The following is a 19,087-nucleotide window of genomic DNA, read 5'->3' as shown; positions in this document are numbered from 1 at the left end:
TGATTTATGAACCGAAAATGAATTAAAGATACTCCTTAGAAGTTAGCAGCTTCTAATTTAAGTTAAAAATGAAAACAGTTCCACCAATTTTTCTCCTTATTACTGCATTATTTTGATGACAAACTGATATGTGGAGCAAGAAAATAGTGAGGATACAGCCATATTTACACAAACAGAAAGCCAGTGTTATGGAAACAAACAATCCCCAGAGAGTTTTTCAGCAGATGAAAACGATCAATACTCTCAAGTCACAATATCACAGAAGTTTTTAACTGCATATACAGAAACGCAAAAAACTTCAACTACCATAAGCCCTCTTTTTACTCTCAGTCACAAGTGTTATTTTTTCATAGCAAAGAATAATAAAATACTTGAAGAGAACAGCATCAGCACAGACTGATTTAAACAAAGGTATTGTCAAATGACATTTCAAGTCTCTTGCAGCTGTTTTCTTCATGAGCCACTGCAAAGTAATCTAGTTTAGCTGCTCCAGCTATCTGCAGCCACAAGACTTCCCTTAAAAATTTTTCTTTCATTTGGTCAGTATTCCATCTTCTAATCTATGGTTTTGGAGAGAAGACTTTACCTTCTTGCTCGGCATGGGGATTACAGAGCACTAGCACAGCTTCATGGAAGGCAAGAACAGCAATCCATTTATCTGTTTTGATTTTCAGCAATATTCTGTGAATTCAAAGTATCTGAAGACAGACAGTGTGTAATATAGGAGCAATGTGACTAACTCAGATTTCTTCTCCTTTTCTGCTCTAGAGGAATAAAAGTTAGCTCAACTCTTTTCAGCCTCACTATAGGCCATGATGACAACCATATCATCCTCTTGTCACACATCACTGATCAACTGGATAAGTACTACTGACACTTACATCCTGTTTGACAAGCCCATCTATTCTCCTCTCTTGTGAAGCAAAGGGAACCAGAATGTGATCCAGTGTTTTATTGGTCACAAATACAAAAACCTTACAGCAGATGAGGGCTGTCATCTCACTCGCTCACAAAAACACCCATTTTTGATTGATCTGAAAAAATTTTGATTGATCTGAAAAGCAGTACTGAATGTACCAAATAACTGTTAGTGCAATTTTAGTTGTGTATGTATGTGTGTATTCATTTAAATGTGTGTTTTTTTGTGGATGGGCTGATTTTACAGAACGAGAAGGAATAATTTAATATGCAGTATCATTTTACCTAATTGCAAAACAATGCGAGCACAAATCAGCCTGCCTGCTGATAACTGTTTTCACACTGATGAGATATCAAGACTCTCTTTTCAGGAGAAATCTCTCTTGTTGACTCTGGTTCAAGATATAACATGCTTAACAATCAGCAGGAACAGGAACAGGCAAGAGAACATCCCCTCTGGTCTCTGCAGCAAAGGATTTGTGGTGCCCAGTGGGGGGCTACATCCCTGATGTCTGGTTATGCCCAAGAGTGCCTGCATGCTCTGCTGGAGATTCCTACATGACCAAAGAACCAGATCTAGTAAGAAGAAATATGCCATGGTTCCTGGGGGAGATGAAATACAATAAACTTTCCTCAGCAGAGCTAATGAAAATAAAGAAATGCTGTGTTTATTTAATTTCAGCATATGTTCATCCAAAACAGGGATTCAGAGCTGACTCATAAATGATACAGGCTAGATGTTCATTTTAATTATTTGGTTTTTAATGTGTTCCCAAGAAAAGGACTATGAGGTGATCATTACCTAACAATTCACATTTGGTTTCCTGAACTGCTTAATGCCAAGGTTAGAATGTGTTTTCATGGATCTTAAATATCTTGTATTTAAAAGACTTTAAATGCCACTGGGACAATGCAAACACTTAAGCATCATAATTGTGCCAACATTAGAGGTTTGTGGGAAAACTAGAAATAGACTAATAAGAAATTATTTACTCTGTTTCATGAAGTGTCTGTACAGAGCTTCTAGAATAAATTAGTCTTTTTAGCATCTCTCAAAAAAAAAAGAATAAATCACAGCTTCCTCTCAAAAATACCCATCAAAATTATGAAATTTAGTTATATGGACAAAATCAGTATTTTTTTTAGAGTTAAGATTTTGCTATAGAGCTGGGATTGTAACATTGAATGTGCATGTTGCTTTAAAATGCTGTATCTTCTGTACCTCAGCCAAGAGGGTCTCTGTGTGTTGCAAATTCTATTTTTACATTTTCCATTTTGGTTTTAATATGGCCACCAACAATGGTAATTCTGCTCTTTCATTTCACACATACTGTACCCATAGGAAAGTACACAGAATACAATGCAAATCCTGTTTAGCTTCATAAATTGATGCAATGTTGTATTAATATAACTTGAAAGTAATCAGACTTGAAAACAGTTTAAAATATCAATTTCCTGAATCTGAAGTGTTTTTCATTTTGTACACCTCTCCAAGTTTAAAGCCATTATCCCGTACACATCCTTCCAACATCTTAAAACTTCTAATGTAATTTTATCAACTATTCCCATTAATGACTTTAGTAAGTCTAAAATTTCTCTGTGTTGTGACCCTAATTGTCTCCACAAAAATAAAAGCCAAACTTCATGCCTCAGTCACTAGTGAATACAGGCTGAATTATTATCTGAGCAGTAAAGATACTGAAATCAGGAATCTCTAAAAGGCAATTTATTTTAAATTTGCAATTTATTTCTCTGTGGCAAGGTGTCATAGTATTTTTGACTGTGACTGTCAAGCAGCTATAACAATAAATAATAATAATAGCATCTTTTTATGTAACACTCACCTGTTAAAGTACTAGGATATGTACTTGGCACAGCTGAAAATGAAGATGATGCTCCTCCAAAGGGTGTCATTCCTGAAGGCCCTCCAAAAGGAGTCATGGAATGACTATTAAAATTAACTGCTGATCCCTTTATTGACGGTGACTGTGTTGCTTGGCTGGAATCTGATCCATAATGACTGACATGGGAAATAACAGGTTCTGGAGCATTTTCAGTTCTGTATTTCATGGCTGGGCCTTTACCTTCTTTGCTTTTAATGCACCCCATGGTTGAATCTGTGAGAACGAGAGGTAAAAAAACAAAGAGTTCATCTTCATGTTGTGTCTTTTGATAGATAACACAGAATATTCCCAAAAAGTTCACCCAAATGTTAATTTATTACTGTTAAACCCCATGCAGAGTGTAAACTCTGATGGAAAAGTCTTCTGGAATAAAATCTAAACTATTACCAGACCAGGGAAGTCCTAATTACTTTCCCCTACAACTTCACATAGTAACAGCACATTTGGATTATTCTTCATCCTGGTTACATGATGGACTGTAAATGGTAAAAAAGGGGGAATCAGGAAACAGATGAGGAAAAGACACTGGAGTCTTCTATAGCAGGATGGAGGGGGAAACAGATGTGACAAATCCAGACTCGATTATAGGAAGCAAATCCAAAGCAATTATACAAAGAAAACGAAATGGGCATTCCTGCTTTTTCTTTTAAGCATCTGTGTAATGAAGTCTTGCCCAGCTGGTGACATCTTTAAAGACATAGAGAAGTTTTCATCCATTGCCAGCTCCCCAAATACACCTCACAAACAAACCTCAGATATTCATAGCCACAGGACAGGGGTTAAGCTCTAGAGTAAATAAAATTGCAAAAAAAATAAGAGTAATTACAATATCCTTAGGGATTCAGAAACAGAACTGTGCACAGACAGGTGACATTTATATCCCTGACGGCCCAGGACTGCCACCAGCTTGCACTACAAGCAGACAGAGCCAGAGCTGTTTACCGTGGGGGCACCTATTACCTGCTGCTGAAGGGAATCAGAGAGGAGACCTGTCGTCAGCAATTAACACCGACTGAGCCTTAAGAAGTCACCACCACCTGCCATTTATCAGGTGGTGACAACTGGTAGCAGGCATTTTCTGGCTTACCCCAGCTGGGAAATAAATCAGGAGGAAAACAGCAGCGTCTATTAGATGCAGCACTAGTCTGGCATTAAAATTCCCACATTATTTGCAGGAGGGGATTTAAAAAATCTACGCTAATTTCAAAAGTAAAACCTATATAGACACAGAAAATCAACTGCTCCACATTCTCTAATGAATCAATTAAAAAAAATAAACAGCAGGAGTCTGAAAGCATGAAACCACATATTTTGATAAGTACAACAACAATTTCATGGACTCTAACTAACAATTACGGAAACACAGTATTTCCCAATGTGTGTCTAATTCTCTTTTTTCCTTCTCAGTTCCTTCTTACCTTATTAACTATTAGACACAGAAATATGGAAGAAAGTAAATTTTACTAAACAAATACTGCCTTAATATAGTCACACAGAGAAAATAATACCCTCTGTATAAGTAACTGTTACAATGATAAAGCTACTGTAATTTCCTCAAGAACCATGAATCAGAGTTCCTGGAAAGAACAACGTTCACAGACAGTGAAACACCCTATAAAATTTAATGCTCAAAAAGATTAAGTATATTCACCCTGTCATTTCAGCCCCTACTACTGCAGTGTAATACAATTACTGATGCAGAAACAAGCAGCAACAAAGTCAAATAACTGCCCTTTTACAAATCACAATTTAAGGTTTTCCACAGAATAATGAATCACCACAAAGCTTTCCAATTTCAATTCAATCACACCTTTTCAATTATTTTTACTTCACATACTATTATTGCCAACTTATTAACTATAAACAAATATTAACAGACAAGGCCCAAATATGTGCATAAGAATGCAGTGTGCCTAAATACTTTACAAAAAACATCTATCTACAGTAGAAAAGCCAGTTCTTAATTCACAATACAAGTCAAACATCCAGAATCACATCCTTTTAATTTCTCTACCACTGCAGACACTGTAATCCAAAATACTTTCTTTTGGCCATGTGGCTGCCTATTGTAAATTCTTGTCTTCCTCTGAGGCCTACTTGACTATTTTTAAAAAACTTGAATCAATGTTTTCTACTAGCATTGAATAAAAATCCAATCACCTTTACAAAAATGTCTTTTCTACTAGCACCGATTCCTTGCCTTTGGCTAGAAGTTGAGCACAAAATTCAAAAGTCGAGCACATTACTAATGTTAATCAAGTAGATTAGAAGTGAAGTACACAGACATCTGTCCAAATGTCCATCACAAATATTTTTCCTTCCTTCTGGCATTTGCCTAACTTGTAGCAGGCTGGTAAGACTTCAAGACTAAAAAACAAACAAACAAACAAAAAAGTAATAAAAAAAATATAGTAAACAATTTACCAAATCCGGTAAAACTGCTGGATTCTGCCCAAGGAATTGCTGATTTGATCAAATGGCTGGTAACTAGTCCAGCTAAGGCTGTGTTAGCAGCAGGAACTTGCTATTGATATGCTTGAATGTCACAAAGAAAAGCCCTTATTGAAGACCTGAATTCATTCTAGAAAAACAGAATCAGCCTCTCCCTTGCTTCTCCCCTCCCCAGCCACTTCACTGTTAAGGTAATCTTCTTTCAGGGGTTAAAGAGATTAACATCAGAGATTCAATCAGCACTTCAAAGCGAAAGACATTCAGAAATAAGCAGACAAAAATGTAAACTACTTTTATAACTGCATACCTACAAAACAAAATTGAGCAAACTCCTTAGCTTTTTAAAGCAAAAACTACAGGTGTGAACTGCAGTAAAATACTGTGTATGCATTAGTGAGGAAGAATTAGAAGTATGAGGGGAGCTAGTAGTAAACAAATCCTGACTGCCCATCCTGTGGGGGAAACCCCCAACAACTTAGTACTGTTTAGTCTTTTAATAAATTACTGGATAAAGAACAAAAAATCCCTAAGCAGCTGGTGTGCAATGCTGGATTTGATTATTCTGGTACTGCATTTGTTATCAAAAATGTATGTAGCTGAAATAACTACAACTATTTTTATAAATCTTTGCCCGGCCAGCAAAAATATATTAAGGAATACATTTCTGTCATAAAAAGCTAACAGCTCTCTTTCTGACGCACTGAACTCCTTAGAAATAGATTCAGATGGGAAATTCCTGTTTGCACTGCAGAAGTCCATCTATTTAAAGAAATGCTGGCCCAAGGTACCTTATTCACAAGCCGCTGACTTCCCACTAGTTAGATCATTATTTCACACCAGATTGGTGTCTGAGGCAATCTACTTGAGTAACTTCAGCATCTTGTTCTTTCTTTGAAACAGAGATTCACCTAGGGATTCTAATCACTGTGCCCACACATTTTGGGTGGGAGAGGGTGGCAGTCAGCTTGCTGGAGGTCTATCACGAAACCACGTCCAGAAAGGCATGGACTACAAGCTCAGCTGCCTTGTTCTGCCCTCTAGATGAAAACAAACCTATGTCAGAATGTTTTCAAGTCAAAACTGAAGCTAAAATGATCACTGTTAAGGACAGTTGAAGGTTAACAGGATGTCCATAGAAATCAACAGAAAAATAAGAGTACTCCAGGAAATAGGAATCAAATGAGATTTTTGTAGCATCTCACTGGATTTGTGCTTTTTGGAGAAGTCATATAAAGAACAACGGTTAATTGCCATTCAATACTCTACAAACATCTCAGACAATAAAGAAGACCCTTAATAAACACTCTGACAAGATGAGAGCTCCAAGAAAGTCAATGCTGCCCTTGTGTCTTTCCAACTCCTTTTAACAGCAGAGTGCCAGATCATGAGAAAAGCTTTGTTCAACAATTGAAAAGTGTGCCAGTAAAGTCTTTGTGTTGGCTTTTTCTGCTTTCCTTTAAGGATGAGCTACCAGACCAAGAAAAACAAGTTTTTCTTCTAACGCCACTGTATCTTAGCATACTGACTAAATTCCCTCGGGGTGTCTGCAGCCTTGTCCATCCAGCCCAGAGAGGTGGGCATCACAAGGAAACCACCCGTTTATCCAATGTGTCTGTGCTCCTTCCAGTTGGCAGTTACAAAACTTACTCCTTGGTTCCTTGGGACACAGGATTGTCAGGAGTGCTTCAAGGAAGGTCTCTACTGGCATGAAGGAAGATTAGATAAAGATTTCATCGAAATAGGTGATTTCAACTTGGGTGGATAAACTGCCTGTTCCAGCCACAGCCTTAAAGCTACCTGCAAATGCCTCTAAACACCGTGTTCCCTTTCCCCCATACTCTCCTCATCAGCACTTTGAGGACTAGGTGTTAGCATCTGAAACCCTGAAGGACCAAGGGCTGGGAGAGTCTTGTGTTTACTTCACTTGCTGTAATGCACTTGATAACAAAACCCATTCACTATTAAAAAACCCCCCAAAATGAAAAAAAAACAAAACCAACAGAACAACCGAACAAAAATCACCCAAGAAAATTGGTGTTTCCTTTTGGGGCCAACTGAATACTCCTCTGATCTTGCTCTTCTGTTACAAGGCAGCATGTCCCAATTGCCTTCTAAGACTTCACACCATGAGGTAGGCCAGGAGTGACAGTCACATCTAACAGTTTTGATGTGCCACAAAGGGAAAGATGCTCTAGGGACTTCCTTCAACCTCTCATATAAACTGGCTACTGTACCATAACTAAGAAGGAAAATCACTAACAGAAGGCAATTTGCAACATTTTCATTTCATTCCTTTGATTACTGAAACTGTTCATACAGCTAAAAAAGAGCACAGGAGTGATTTTTCATGACAAAGAGTAAGTCAAGTTAGAAGAACAAGCAAATCAAGTCTCTTTCCAGAAGGATAAGGCAAGATTACAAATATTTTCCCACCTAAAACATACAAAAAATCCTCCAAGTAAAAAAACAATTCCCCATACTACCTAATGCAGAAAAATAAATTAGAGGTTCACAATTGGCTAATAAAAATTGAAGATTTCCAGTCCTACTGTAGATTCATTTCTCAGTGTTAGCATAAAAAATTAAACTGTTTCTGTCAAGAAAACACATGCCTTCACTTCTGTGAAACAAATGCCTTACAAAAAGGTCTTACAAAAAGGTCTTAACTTTCAACTAAAGTAATGATTTAAAGTTATTAAAATTTCATGTGCTGATAAAGACAGGATATTCTGTGGGAAGTTTGCTAATGGATCCATTAGCTGGCAGCTGTCTATTTGCTCAAACAAGTGTAGAGTTGATTCCACATGTCACTGGAGACACAGAACCTATACTGGCTTTTTGTACACTGGGCAAACAGCATAGAGCATCTGCCAAACAGCTGGTTTCAGCTGGTGGTATTGAAAAATCATTTATTAGATGTGACATAGACTGAAAAAAATGAAAACCACTAGTAAAGAGGCTAAGAAGTCTTTAGCCAATACTATAACATCCAGCTAATTCAGTCCATCTTTAACAGGTCACTGCTTTGGTATGAAAACAAGAGTGGGCTTTCTTGTCTACAAAACAATCTGCCTTGTTTATTAAGGACAGTAAGCTAAAGAATTGCCCTGTGTTCTTAGCAGAGTACATGCAATTTTTAAAAATTGTGCCGCTTTTATCATGGGATATAATTTATCTTTTATGAACTGTCATAAATTGCAGGGTTTGCTTATTTTACCATGAACAATCCATGACATTTCGAAGAATGATGTTCTACTGTATTCAGTATTATAATTAGCAGTAACATTAGTTTAATGAGGCCTTAGAGAGTCTGCATCATTATGCATTTAAAGTGCAACTGACATGACCTTGCAATTAACAATCTAATAAGCAAAAAGTGAAGATAAAGGAAGAAGCATTAAAAAAAACCCACTGAAGCAAGCATTTGTTATTTGAATTTCAGTGTTTACCACACATCTTTGTGCAGTTCTACACTAAAAAATAACTATAAACAAGTACTATTAGACATCAGCTTGCCCATACACTAAAATAGATACTTAAAACCATCCTCTTTATTACTCTTCCTTACCAAGGCAATCTGAACTTTTGAATCCTAATGGTTGTACAGACCTAGTCCTTCTTTGATGATGACTATACAAACATATTAAACAAAAAAATCTGGGGCTGCTGTGGCAATGATTTTGATTTCACAGCAGCAGAACAGACCCTAGATTGTTTTCTAATAAAGCTACAGCTAGCAAACCCATTGTAGCAAACAGAGGAAAAAACAATTGAGTATAAAAATGCTTTTTAGGTGGATAGTTTCCATTTCAGAATCAAAATATATTGGAAATATTACATATTTCTATTCTGGTTTGTGTTTTTTACAGGACTCAGAACTTTGAATTTGCTATAAATTAATGATTGATACTGATCCTTCTACTGGAGGAACCAGTTAACTGGCTTACAAGATCACAACAACTGTGCTCTGAAGGAATACCATATTCCAAAATGCTACCTGAAAAACAAGGATAAGCAAAAAATTGCTAGAAGAATAAGGGCCTTCAATCCTTCATATCTTTCCCTGATTTCCTGACTTTTTTTTTTTGGAATGGAAGAAGTTCAAAGGAAGTTTGTTTCCTCAGAGGTTTTAATGGCTTAGACATGGGAGATTTGCCCACATGGATCAGACTTTGAACATCGTACCTATGCAGGAGTCTAAGAATTTACAGTCCTCTAATTTGGATCATCCCAGACAAAAGCTTATCTACCGAAGAAATACCTACTGTCCTTGTTGGAACTAATAGGTAGGAGATGGAACTGCCCCAACAGGTGGTTCAACCCTCATACCAGTGCACAATAGGCCCTAGCAATCCAACTGCAAAGTCCCATTGGAGCTAAGTTGCAAAGTTGAAGTAAAAATTGCCTATGGCAATGAAAAGTTCTAAAAACAACAGTGGAATTAGGGGTTATCAGTGAGGCAAAGTTAGGAGAGATGTGAGCACTCTGTTTTTCATCTCAGTTACGTCCTTCCTTTAATCTGGGCCAAACATGAAAGGATCTCATCCTACTCACTCTGTACCTGAACAGCTGAATCTGTAGAGGTACAGATTTGTATGCCTCTAAAGCATCTTTCACTTTAGAGACAGGCAAAGGCTCCAAGAGCATACTGGAGACAATGACCATATCATGAATGGCTCTGCAAAATAGATATACCCATAAATTCGTGCTCATTTACAGTCAGAGTTTAACCTACACTATCTAGGGTAGTAGGTTTTCTTAGACCAGATGTTACATACAAGAAAAGGTGACTTTCAATCAGACTAGGAAGTGGCCAAGAATGACGGACTAGAGGTAGAAGAACGAAAGCCTACTGCAATTTTAAACATGCTTCTAGTAAAAGAAGACTTAGTTTATTATTTTGTCTTCAATAGTGGCCCTTGCCCCTAACCAGGAGTTCTACCTACACCATGGGTATGGACTGTGACAAAAAATAAGGCTGTCTCTTTTTATAAAGAGACATCAGTAGGAGATGTCTTGAAACATGAGACAAGCAGGATGAATTCAAACTGCTCTCACCTCCACCAACCTACAGCTCAAAAATTCCTCTCAGAGACTAAGGATTCAGCTACCTGAAGAAAACTCCAGCAGGTATGTCCCAGCTTATGAATTTAAACTAATGGACTTATGCAACGTCTGCACAGGATTTGCATTCTAGTATGTCTTCACTTGAATTGTTTTATGTTTTATTAAGTCAGATAATCTTATCCAGGAAAATAGAAGTAGTTATTATTATAATGACATTGACTTAAGCATCAGAAACATTCTGATCTACACAAGGCTTAGGAAAACCGACAGGCTGAGTGTCGTAGCCAAGGCCAGGACTAAGATCTTGCAGCAGCCTTTTAGTCTGATACACCAGCGCAAAGTTTCCTCATCCAAACTGCTCAAGCATCTGAAAAGGCACATTCCCACCATCAACCTCCTTGTCTTCCAGCTGCTCACAGGAAGAATCTGCACTTCAGATAGAAGCTTCCTACCTTGTGTGCAAGACAATGGAAAACACAAAAGAAAGAAGTTCATGGGTGGGAAAAAACCCCAAGCAAACAAAAAAATACCTAGCACCCCAAACCCACCTGCAGCAGGCACAGAGCCTAGCTGGGGGTACCTGACTGACATCCAGAGAGCTGTTTCTTACTTCCAAAGCGGAGCAGAGAAAATATGGCAAACTTAAATAGTTAAAATTAATTTTTAAAACCCTTACCAACTGCCAAAATAGCACTTCTACATAAAGAAAGTTTGTTTTCAGGATGTATACTGAATTTTGCAAGTAGTCAACATATTTTTCACTTTCAGAAAGGGTGAAAAGGCAAATGATGCAAACTACATAACACTGGTGGATTAATTTTCTTTATTCCAGTAGTCAAGATCACAAGGGAGAGATTAACTAAAATATCAGAATTGCAGAAGCAGTTTTATGTGATGAAATATCTAATACATATACATGAGACCATTTTTAAAATTTAGAGCCATAATGTCTAGCCATACAATTTCAAGCCCTTACCACACCAAGACATTTTCTCTGACAACAGATGATATCACAGACAAAACAACCAATATATTGTCTAGACAATATTATTGCTGCTCTATTGTCTTCAACATTTAAGTGTATAGTCAATAAATAAATGCAGAAAAGGAAAATTCTTCTGGGTTTTTTTAATAGTGTAATGGCTACTTTTATTAACTTGCAAATAATTACAAGTACCTTAAAAGCTAAAAGTTTCATATGTTCCAGAAGCCTGGCTAAAACATTGTTTCAGATTCTAAGGCATGTCATACCTTGTCAAAGATATCCAGGATATTTCAGAGAGGATGTAGGAATCAATTTATAAATAGAAATATTTTGTTTTCACTGAATTTTATTTGGAAAACAACAAACCTATGCCTGATATCATAGACCATTTTCATACAACCAGTTTTCAGACATTCTATTTAAGTATATTAAAAATTTAAAAAGTATGCAGAAGTTATTAAAAAAAAAGACACTTAAATTTTGTTTACTAAAGTAAACTAACATTGCTTTCTGGGTCTCACAGCATGAAGCATGCAAAACACCTTCCCAAGGGATATCTGCCTTACAGAAAAAGGAACATAAAATTTACATGATAGAAGAACAAATTGCATTTTTGTTCTGAAAAGATAATTTAAGAAGCAATTTCTTTCAATGTTCAACTATGAACTACATATGAAAAATGGACTACAAGATTTGCAAGCTCCCAGAATCGCAGAGATACTGAAATTCTTATGAATCATTTTCATCTTGTCAGCTGGGCATACTTCTAAGATGACAGAAGAATTCAATATCAGCAAGAATCCTCTTGCAACTTCATTAGTCAACTTAGAAATATAGAGGAAAGAAACAGTTGCAGTAACTTAAAGTGATAAATCAATGAAAGACCCCATAGTATTATAAGCATCGAAATTATAGCACAGGGTCACTGATAAGAAATCTCAGGGAACTTAAGACATTATTTATTTGCAGTTTGATACACTGTACTTTATATTTGCACATTTCTGCTTTGCAGACATGAATTTCCCATCTGCTCTTTGCTAAACATCACCCTAAGCTGAAAGCAAATTCTCCTTTATTCTCTATGCTGTTTTATATACTTGATATGATTACCATGTTAAGAAAAAACAGTGATTAATGTGTTTAACTCCAATTACTGACAAAATGTTGCAGCTCATTTATTAAAGGACCATAGACCCAGACCGCTTTCAACAATTAAGCTCTTTGCTGAACAAGATTTCAAGAAGACAGACGGAAAATATCAGCCTTTGGACTAAAACAAAAAGTGAAAGTATGTATAAACAATTAAAATCACACATGCACATTGCTCTTCATTAATCAATAGCTTGTGCTCTTCCTTTTACATAAAAAGGAGAAAGCTACAATTAAATTGTAAAGAAATTCAAAATGAAACAAAAAAGATGACACTGTTAAATAACAGCCTTAGAAAAAGGAAAGAGCTGGACGAAGTTTTAACTAAACAAGAATTCTTACCTTAATAGCTATCATTAGTGCTGTTCTATTATTTCTCTCCTGACAGATACTATAGTGCTCATAGGCAAGAAGACCAGGAAAAATTATCTTAATTAGCTTGTCAGGCATTTTGCACAATAGAGTCCATAGGGCTGCCCTAAATTAATTTTTCCTTTTATGGTCTTGAATGTACACAAATGCTCAAATTCATTTGAAATTACTCTTATGGAAAGCTGACCCTCAGTCTGGACAAGTCCTACATTTTGAACACAGTAACCACTAAAAGTACATGCCTCACATCCCATCTGAATTTAATGCTGACATCTAGAAAACACCTTTGCCTTGGAGCCCTACCACTACTCTGTTCCTGTTCCCTGTGTAAGAAGGATCACAGCTCACTTAAACCTTCCCTTTGATCAGACTCATACAGTCCCACTAGACTCCAGTCTATCAAGTGGCTCTTCAGTCACTCAGTCACCTCATTTTCTCCAAGATCCCCCAGTTTTTCCAGAAACTCCCATTAACAGTGATCACTAGGAAAAGATGTGGCATTCAAGGTACGGGATATTCCTTAATCCTTCCTTCATATAATCACACAATGTTTTGGACTGGAAAGGATCTTCAAAGATCATCTCATTCCAGCGCACAAGACCCTGAGCAGGGATATTTTTCAGGTTGCACAAGGCCCCACATGCAACCTGGCTCTAAAACTCAATGATATTTGTTACAGTGTCCCACCACCTCATCCTGAAATATTTCTTACTTGTATCTGATATCAAGCTGCAGTCTTTCAGTTTAAAGTTGCTACCCCTTGATGTGCCACTACAGGCCCTGGTAAAAGTCTCTCTCCAGCTTCTTACATGCTCCATTTATACACTGACAGTCCACAGTAACTCTTCCTGGAGCCATTTCTTCTCCAGACTGAACAATACACACACTCTCAGCCAGTTCTTATAAGAGAGGTGCCCCAGCCCTCTGATCACCTTTGTGGTCTCCTCTGGACCTGCCCTAACACTTCTACATTGTTTTGTTCAGGGCCCCAGAGCTGGATGCAGTATGCAGGTGGGAATCTGAGCAGAGCCGAGCAGAGCGGCACAATCATCTCCCCTGACCTACAGGCCACACTTCTGATGCTGCCCAGGATATGGTCACCTCATGCCCAATGTTTCATTCACCAACATCTCTTTTTCTTTGCAGGGCTGCTCTCAATTAATTCCTCCTCCAGTCTGTATTGCTATTGGGGATCTCCCTGATCCAGGAGCAGGACCTTGCACTTGACTTTGTGGAAAATCATGATGTTCCCTGGACCCATTTGTGATCTTTAACATTTATTTTGACAGCAGCATTATGATTCTTAGTCTTTTTCAGCACTGCTCTTGAACAGAAATTTCCATATCCTGAAAGCATGGTGCACATCCATCTTGCTGAAAATACAATAATATTTTTTCTGTATTAAACAGACATGACTCTCAGTTAATCCAGATAACCCTAATCATGGAGCTGCGAGACAAATTTGGAAAAAAAAGAAATTCAGAAGTATATCACTCATCTGAAAGCAGAGACAAAAGAACACAGTAAGAGTCTCACCACTACTCTATCCAGCATTTCTTATGATTATCTCCAATACTCCATTACATTATTCATCACCTGCCCTGTAAGCACCTGGCACTGTGTTTTGCAATGTGCATGGATCTTAGCTATGCAGTGGTTCTACCTTCCAAGTTCATCAGCTTCTGCAGGATGAAGACATTTCTGCTGCACCTCAGCAAGCACATCATCACAGAAAAGCACATTCTTCCTGTCTTTGTAAGCAGGACTAGCTTATTTGTATGTTACAGCCACTTCTCTGAAACAAGGGTTGGTTCTTGCCAAGTAGGTGTATCTTCTGTCTCCAACAGAAAAGTTTTGTTCCAAATGTGGGCATTTCACTAGTGATTTCATGAATGTGCTACTGAAAAAAAAAGAATATTAATTCTTTGCTTTCTAAAACCAGGGTACTACCTTCCCTTACATTCATGTTGTTTTGTTTGCTTAAGGAATCAAAATATTCAACTCTTTCCAGCTCAAGACCAGCAATTAGAGAGACTTGTACCAAGTGTACCAAGCCTGCAATGATGGCATGTAACATGAAACCACATAGTGTTTGCTTCCCATTCTCTGTTTGCTTTCATTTAGACTCATCTTCTGCTGATTTTCACGCTACCACTTATAACCACTGAAAGGGCTTTAAATACAAATCATTAAAACATTCTGCAGAAGATGCCAAAGACAAACTTTTCCTGAGAGTGTTCTTATTTGATGGAGTTAAACAGAGGGAAACCATCTTAGTGTATCTCTTGTGATGGGGAACTTTATCAACATTCACTTTTTAAAATGTTTTTCATATTAGTCAATGTGCCTTCCCTCTAATTTAGCATGTTCCAATTGTGAACTGGCCAACATGTAAAGACCACCAGTTACTACACCCTGAACATGAGCTAAGTGAACACAACAGGTAACTTTGGTAAGTTTTAGCCATGGTACAGGATATCAAATAAAACAGTAATAGATGAGAGAAGGGTGAGTAAAGGGGAGAAGAGATGCTGAAACAACAACTAGAGATCTGGAAGTTATCTTTAAAAGAGAAACAAACCACTAATAATCAAAGAGCAACAGGAAATAGTTTTGACACATTTCATGTAATTAAATACAGCTAACTTCCAAAAGGGTACCACAGCACAAAGACACCCTTCAGTTTTTATTGACCAGTTCAGGCAATGTTTTTTCTAAATAGGTAAGTAAAAGCCTTGGCCATTTTGTGTTCTTAATCACCCTGGTACATTCTTTTCAGGAGTACACAACGTATGTTTAAGAATTCTCTTCAGGCTAAGTAACTGCCATTTAGATTTTCTTGTTCCTAACCAGGAAGCAGGGCTTCTAATGATATTCTTTTGACTCCAGAAGTACTGCCAGAAGGAAGGACAATTTTAATTTCAATTGAATGTTAAATTGAAGGGTAAAGATGTTAGGGATTTTGTGGAAGAACACACATCAAACAACTGAGTCTTCAGAAACCTGCATGAATTTTTTAAATTTTGGTCACAGGTCACAAAGATTTCAGTCATGAGTAACAAGGAAACAAATTTACACTACTCAAACAGAACTAATGTTGTCTGATAGAGATAATTCAATAACAGAACTTCTGATCTCCAAAAATAAGCAGCATGATTAAAACAGCTTAAATGAAAACCACCTTGCTGCATATTTGACAGTCTCTGACTGAAAACTTCAATAAAACCAAGTTTTATTGAAAACAAAGTAAAAAAATATAAGCATTTAAAATGCTATTTTATCATGGCACCATAAAACAAGAAAAAGTCTTGCCATTGTTCTGTGTCTCTCCTGGAAGGCTGGGGAGACTTATTTCAAGTCCTTTTATGTAGTTTCCTTACTCATTTCAGTGTTTTGATTATTTTTATACTGATGGTTTACAGATATATAAAAACTTGTATTTCTCAATTCTCATAAGTTGAAAGAGGAAGATGTATCAGAGAAAGTTACATGTCATCCCCATCCAGCAGAAATGGGCTTTTTGCTAAGCTCCTAAACTTCCAAAATTCCTTAAGTCCTTACCAGCTTTATAAACTTAATACTTCTAAATGTCATCCTTCCAGCAGGAAGCAATGCAATACTATCATTCACAGGTTAGCTTTAAGAATCAATTCCGCATATTTTTGAGCACATTGTCTTTTGGATGAAACACAAAATGGATCTGCTGAAAAACGGGTTCAGCTGTTTGGCACAATCTGTGGACTGCCAGCCAGAATGTACTGCTATTCACAAAGAGTAGTACTAAGTTGGGTAACTCCGAGCCTCAGCAGAATTTCAGGTAAATACCTGTACCTGCAGCCACCAAAGGAGTGGCACAGTTCACTGGTGACTGATCTAAGGTAAGATCTGCACAATACAACACAAAACCCCAAATACACAGTAAGAAGAAAGGAGAAGTACACAGAAGGGTGTAACCCCTTTGGAACTGTCTACAGGGAAGCAGTAGGTAGCACTTCATATTTCTACCAAGTACTGGCTGTAACTCAACAGGAAGAAGAGATATTGTCCCCAGGCAAAGTCCTATTTGACATCAAATGGAGAGCTCAGCAATTGCTCCTTATGACACAAACTGACAGGGTATTGCATTTTCTGCTCATACAACACCCAGCATTAAACTGCCAGGCTAGGAGTGGGGAGAATTACCCAGCCACTCCCAACTGGTAGAGACTAATGGGTTTTTTTTATGCCCCATCTTTGAGGGAAGATATTTTTTTCTAAAAGTGCCTGGCAATTTTTATTTGATAAATTCTCTGCTAGTGCTAAAGGCTGGTGATGTGTTTTACCTCACATCTTTCCATAGCTTGACATAGGTATTACTTCTGACTTTTTGTTATTTTTGTTAACAAAAATTTTGCTACTTTTGTTAAGAGAGTTGAGAACTGCTTTACATTCTTGTCAGTACAAGTAAGGAGCCCATACAATATCTGTACAACATCCAGTTCTCCCAGTTAGGAACCCAAATAACCTTTTGGGTCCAAGTTTCCAGCCACCAATTTCCCCATAGCTCCTAGTGAGGAACTCCTTTCCCCACCACGGTTGTATCTGCAGAGTAAAATGTTCAAATGATACAGCTTTCTAATACATAACCTCAAATGTTCTTGTGATTTACTTTGCAACCCCAAACTATTTTTTTAGAATGTTCAGGCTGATGTAGGAACTAAACAAATGCTCTTTTCAGTGCAAAAAACACCAAACCAAACATACCTGATAGAACTCTACCATCCTCAATATGTAACTGAACATAAGTATAAAAAATGGCATACAAAAATGAAAGTATACATAATACATACAAGGTACAATAGAAATGGGATTGTAATAATTTCTTATTTTTGATTCAAGTACTAGGATAGAATCTGATGGCAGGACTTGATCAGCGTAATCATGGAGGAAAAAGCTGCCACAAATCATGACATAAAAAGCAGTTTCCAAAAGGGAAAAAAAAAAAGAAAAAGAAAAGGATAGGAGATTGCCCATGTCAGGAATCAAGACCTATAAACAGGAAAAATTAAGGGGGCGGGAGGGGAGACATGCTGCGCGTGTGTGTGAGCATGGCACAGCATGAAAAATACTTTAAAAGGATACCAGTCATTCCAAGTGTCTGTTCCAGACAAACAGAAATAAAAAGGTATTTTCACTGCCTACATTTTGCACCTGAAAATTTCACGGCTGGATCACCTCACACAGACTTTGTGTATAACCTTTGTAAAGACATAGGCCACTGTAGAGCAGCAATGATTTTAAGGACACTGAAAAAAAAATATTTTTTTTAATTCCTAATATTTAGCAAAAAGTTCTGAGCAGAAAGACATCCTTCTGAGAACAGGGACTAGCATAATGAGAAGAGCAGGGCACACAATGCTGTTGTCATCCCCTTACTCCAGTAATCAAACCAGTTGTCAGGAAGAGTCAGATAGTCTGGCAGAGTTAAGATACTTAGAAATAAAGCAGTGTGAATATATCTGACTTGTTAACTTTCAAGCCTGCTGTAAAAGCAGAGCAGTTCCAAACAACACAAAATATGAAACAAGCTACAGAGTGCTGATTTTGAACCTTTGAAATGCAATTCATGGAAGAAAACATACTTCTACTCAATTGGTGTGCCAGTCAAGCTAGTGTCCTTTAAAAATAATTCCCTAGTTTAAACTAATGACATTTATATTTGGTAATGGACTTCAGGTGGAATTCATCTTCCAAATTTAGACATCCATCTGGGGGTGAGATGAATCATGCAGTGAAAGTGCTTATTTCTCTCCACTGACTATAACGGGAGCCTACAGAACCAGCTCATGTATAGGCAGCCAAAGCTGGCATTAACCAACCTGTCTCCTGACAGCTAATACACAAGTTTAAGTGGCATGGCATGCCTAATGGTCATCTCCTTCCACTGACTCAAAAAATCAGGCTGGAAAAGTTGTCCTTCAGCAGGGTGAGAAACAGCACTGCCACAAATTAGCAACTGGAATTAGCTTAAGTTGTACGTAAATATTAGCAGCCATTATTTTCCCCTTGCACAACAGATAGATGTTTGCTCATGGAAAAATAAACACACCTTTCAAATAAAATTACACATGCTTCTGACATCTTTGTACAAATCTTGATAGCTGTTGAATATGAAATAATTATTTTAAAATAAGGCAGCTATAGAAGGAAAGCTATCAGGAAGTCCATATGATGTGTAACTAAATGAAAATATTTTAAGAAG

The 19,087-nt window shown here is 37.3% G+C and overlaps 1 protein-coding gene across 1 annotated transcript in view; it reads right to left on the bottom strand.

Annotated features, from left to right (window-relative positions):
* YES1 (YES proto-oncogene 1, Src family tyrosine kinase) overlaps positions 1 to 19,087 on the bottom strand; it is a 49,538-nt gene that overhangs the window by 13,202 nt on the left and 17,249 nt on the right. The window contains exon 2 of the mRNA XM_015618981.3: positions 2,763 to 3,035. Coding sequence (XP_015474467.1) covers positions 2,763 to 3,027 — 265 coding nt within the window. The 5' untranslated portion in view covers positions 3,028 to 3,035. The remainder of the gene's footprint in view (positions 1 to 2,762; positions 3,036 to 19,087) is intronic.

This window comes from Parus major, chromosome 2 (genome assembly GCF_001522545.3).
Source record: "Parus major isolate Abel chromosome 2, Parus_major1.1, whole genome shotgun sequence".
Classification (NCBI taxonomy): domain Eukaryota; kingdom Metazoa; phylum Chordata; class Aves; order Passeriformes; family Paridae; genus Parus; species Parus major.
This window is presented reverse-complemented; position numbering and strand designations above follow the sequence as displayed.